Source organism: Phacochoerus africanus, chromosome 5 (genome assembly GCF_016906955.1).
Source record: "Phacochoerus africanus isolate WHEZ1 chromosome 5, ROS_Pafr_v1, whole genome shotgun sequence".
Lineage (NCBI taxonomy): Eukaryota > Metazoa > Chordata > Mammalia > Artiodactyla > Suidae > Phacochoerus > Phacochoerus africanus.
Window position 1 is genome coordinate 61,092,449 of NC_062548.1, and position 3,497 is coordinate 61,095,945.

Genomic DNA, 3,497 nt, shown 5'->3' on the forward strand with positions numbered 1-3,497 from the left:
AACCTTGAATGGAGGAAAACAAATACTCTCCTGACAGGACAGTGTGCTGAGTCCATCCAGTGGTCTCCAGGGAGATACATGTTCTCTGCAGCACATGTGTGCTGCCTGCTCTGACCTGAGTCCCCAGGGCACAGCCCCTGGGCACAGCCCCTGGGCTGTCACTGAGACCAGCCAACCCTGAAGCTGTGCCCAGCCCTCTCTTCCCCCTGATGACTTGCATGTTCCCAGAGCACAGCCCACCACCCTGGACACTTACTAAGAGTCTGGGCCCACCCTGGGCAGGAGGCAGTGGCAGTCAGGATGCAGTGTGGACATGAGGGCCCCCATGCAGCTCCTTGGCCTCCTGCTGCTCTGGCTCCCAGGTGAGGAGGGAGACCCCCTGAATGACTCCTGCCCCTCAGCCCTGCTCACTCTGGGATACCTGAGTGTCTCTGTGTGTCTAGATCATTCCCTCAGCCACTATGCTCAGTACCTCTGGGCTCTTCAAGGAAGTCCTCTGATAACAGGAATATGTGCTTCTTCTTTCCACTCTCAGTTGCCAGTTGTGCCATCCAGGTGACCCAGTCTCCAGCCTCCCTGGCTGCATCTCTAGGAGACACAGTCTCCATCACTTGTCGGGCCAGTCAGAGCATTAGCAGTTATTTATCCTGGTATCAACAACAACCAGGGAAAGCTCCTAAACTCTTGATCTATGCTGCATCCAGTTTGCAAAGTGGGGTCCCATCTCGGTTCAAGGGCAGTGGATCTGGCACCGATTTCACCCTCACCATCAGTGGCCTGCAGGCTGAAGATGTTGGAACTTATTACTGTCAGCAGGAATACAGTGCACCTCCCACAGTGTTGCAGGCCAGCACAACCCCCCCCACCCCAGGGAAGCAGATGCATGAGGGTGGGCCACCCCAGCTGCTCATGGTGCCTACGTCTGCTGAGAGCATTTCTCAGACCACCTTATGAAGGTCACTGCAAGTTTTGGTAGAAGGGCCAGGAACCCTCTTAGACGCCCTAACTTTCTCTTCCCCTCTTCAGACCCTGCAGCACAGATGTGACAATGCCTCTCCTGAGAAATAAATTCATAGATGATTACCTTTGAGTCATCTTGTTTGTGATGTCTTGGTTCACTTAGCAGGTGAAAATATTCTTGATAGTCCAAGAAGGAGTTTCTTAAGAGATATCAATTTTTTAGAGAAATCTTTGTTGTACAGTGTGCGCAGATTTCATCTAGATACTGTTTTCAAGTTTGGGGGAAAACCATGGGAAGACCCTCCACTGAAGAAGCCACCAGCTTGTCTCCACAGGGGCTGTACCATGTTGCATCCCCACAAGCAATGAATAAGAGTTTCTGTTGTTCCACATCCTTGCAGCATTGAGTGTGGTCACTGTTTTGGATTTAGGCCATGCTGAAAAGTGTGCAGTGGTATCTATTTTTTTTTTTAATATTCATTTCCTGATGACATAGGATGTGAAACATCTCTTCCTGTGCTTACTTATCACTTGTCTGTCTCTTGGGTGAACTGTCCAGTATGTTCTTTGGCTCACTTGTGGGCAGGTTGTTTATTCCCATGTTCTTCGGTTTTTACAAGGTTTGTTTTGTGAGTGTGTCTGTGTGTTTTGGATTATCAGTCTTTTATCCCTTGGGTATTTTGTGATTTGTCTCTGTTGGTGTTTCTTGTCAGGTCTTGTTTTAAAACAGTGAAGAAAATTTTAACTACCTGGAGGTAAGTTCATCTGGGAAGCCAAGCCTAGAAATGAGGTCTTCTCTTCTCTCCCCCAGAAGCCAGAGCATATCTGACTGCAGGTGCCGGCTGCCTACACTTCTGTGCACTCTGCTCACCCAGAATAATGGCTGCCTTTGCCTCCTTTTACTGTAGCAGACAGCATTGGATCAGACTCACTGGGGAACTGTGGATGACAGTGATTCTAATCCAACCTGAGGAAGGCAGTGACTGTTCCCTGTATTTGCAGTTGCCTTACTTGCTGGCCAGAAATATCTCTGGAGTTTTTCTTAGGGCTTTATCCAGATGCAGGAGATTCCACATAATAAAGCATTTGGCCCCCACATGGAGTACAAGTAGAGGCCATAGGAGAACTTTGTAAAAAACAATAAACAATATTGCTAAAAATTTGCAACCTATTAAGAGACAAATTCTAAGAAATATCTATCACTTCCTGAAACTGAAAAACATTAGGAAACTAGCACATCAGGATATGAGCAGAAAATTCCTTGACATAGTCCTTAAAAATATTTCCACAAAAGAAGTAACGGGGTCAGACAGTGTAATAGATAAACACTAGCTTATATAAAATAAATGCCTTTTCTGATTATACACACCATGAGAAAATACAAGAGCAGCACATGCCTCTTAATTTGTTCTGTGAACCTCAACTGCAAAATCAAAGACCTAGCAAAGTGGGAAAAGTATGCTCCCCTCTGCCTTTGAACATAGGTGGAGACATTTGAGAGAAAATATGGGCAAACCAAAACTGGAAATATATAAGTGAGATAATACACTATGAAAATTGGCTTTTATTTAAAAACTCAAGTTGGGTTTTATAAAATGGTTATGTAATTTCCCAAATTGAAAGATGAAGGGCAAAAAAAAAAAAAATGATTCCCTCAATAGACACATTACAAAGTATAGAGTAGTGAGGTCCCATCATGGCTCAGTGAAAACAAAACTGACTGCTATCCATGAGGATGCATGTTCAATCCCTGGCCTAGCTCAGTGGGTAAAGGATTGATTATTGTCGTGATGTCACAGATGCAGTTCAGATCCTGAGTTGCCATGGCTGTGGTATAAGTCAGCCGCTGTAGCTCCAGTTTGACCCCTAGCCTGGGAACTTCCATATGCTGTGGGCGCAGACCTAAAAAGACAAAAAAATTTATAGAGTAAAATTCAGTATCTGCTAGTGATAAAAATACTGAGAAAGGGAGGAATAAGAAGCAATGCATACCTTAATAAAGGATCTGGAAAATAATACACTAACCATCATGCCACTCAAGGGATGGAAAAAATTTTTTAGGCTTGCCTTGGTCATATAGGCATAAGTTCCCATAGAAAAACAAGAGCTGTGTAAATCAGAATTCATAAAAAAAATCCTCAGTAGACCATAAAAAATGGACAATAAAGTAAAGGAAATTACTCACAGCACAACCTTACAGAATCACTAGAAGCAGAGGATACTCTGACTTCATGCTCTATGTCAATGGAGAAAAGAACAACCCAGATTGACAATGTTGACAGCCTGACTCAGAGTAAGTGAGGATCCTGGGGGATTATGGGAAGAGAGATCATCGCAGCAGTGACAGAGAAGGCTATGGAGCCAGGAGGGGGAGCAATAGTCTGCACCCTAGGAGGCAATAGTCACTTCCCAGAAGGAAGCAAAAGGGCAAAAAATGGAACCAGTAGAAAAGCCTGCATGCAGTCCTCCAGAGAAAGGACAGCTGGGGCCTGGGGAATCTGGTAGCTCAGAGAGCGAAGTTGTGGAAATCAGCTCAA

At 45.0% G+C, this 3,497-nt stretch overlaps 1 gene segment (V, D, J or C); it reads left to right on the forward strand.

The window, feature by feature from the left end:
* Positions 1 to 313: 313 nt before the first annotated feature.
* Positions 314 to 954, forward strand: LOC125128444 (immunoglobulin kappa variable 1-39-like). The segment is given in 2 exon segments: positions 314 to 362; positions 536 to 954. Coding segments are annotated over 2 exon segments (468 nt in total).
* The last annotated feature ends 2,543 nt before the right edge of the window (positions 955 to 3,497 follow it).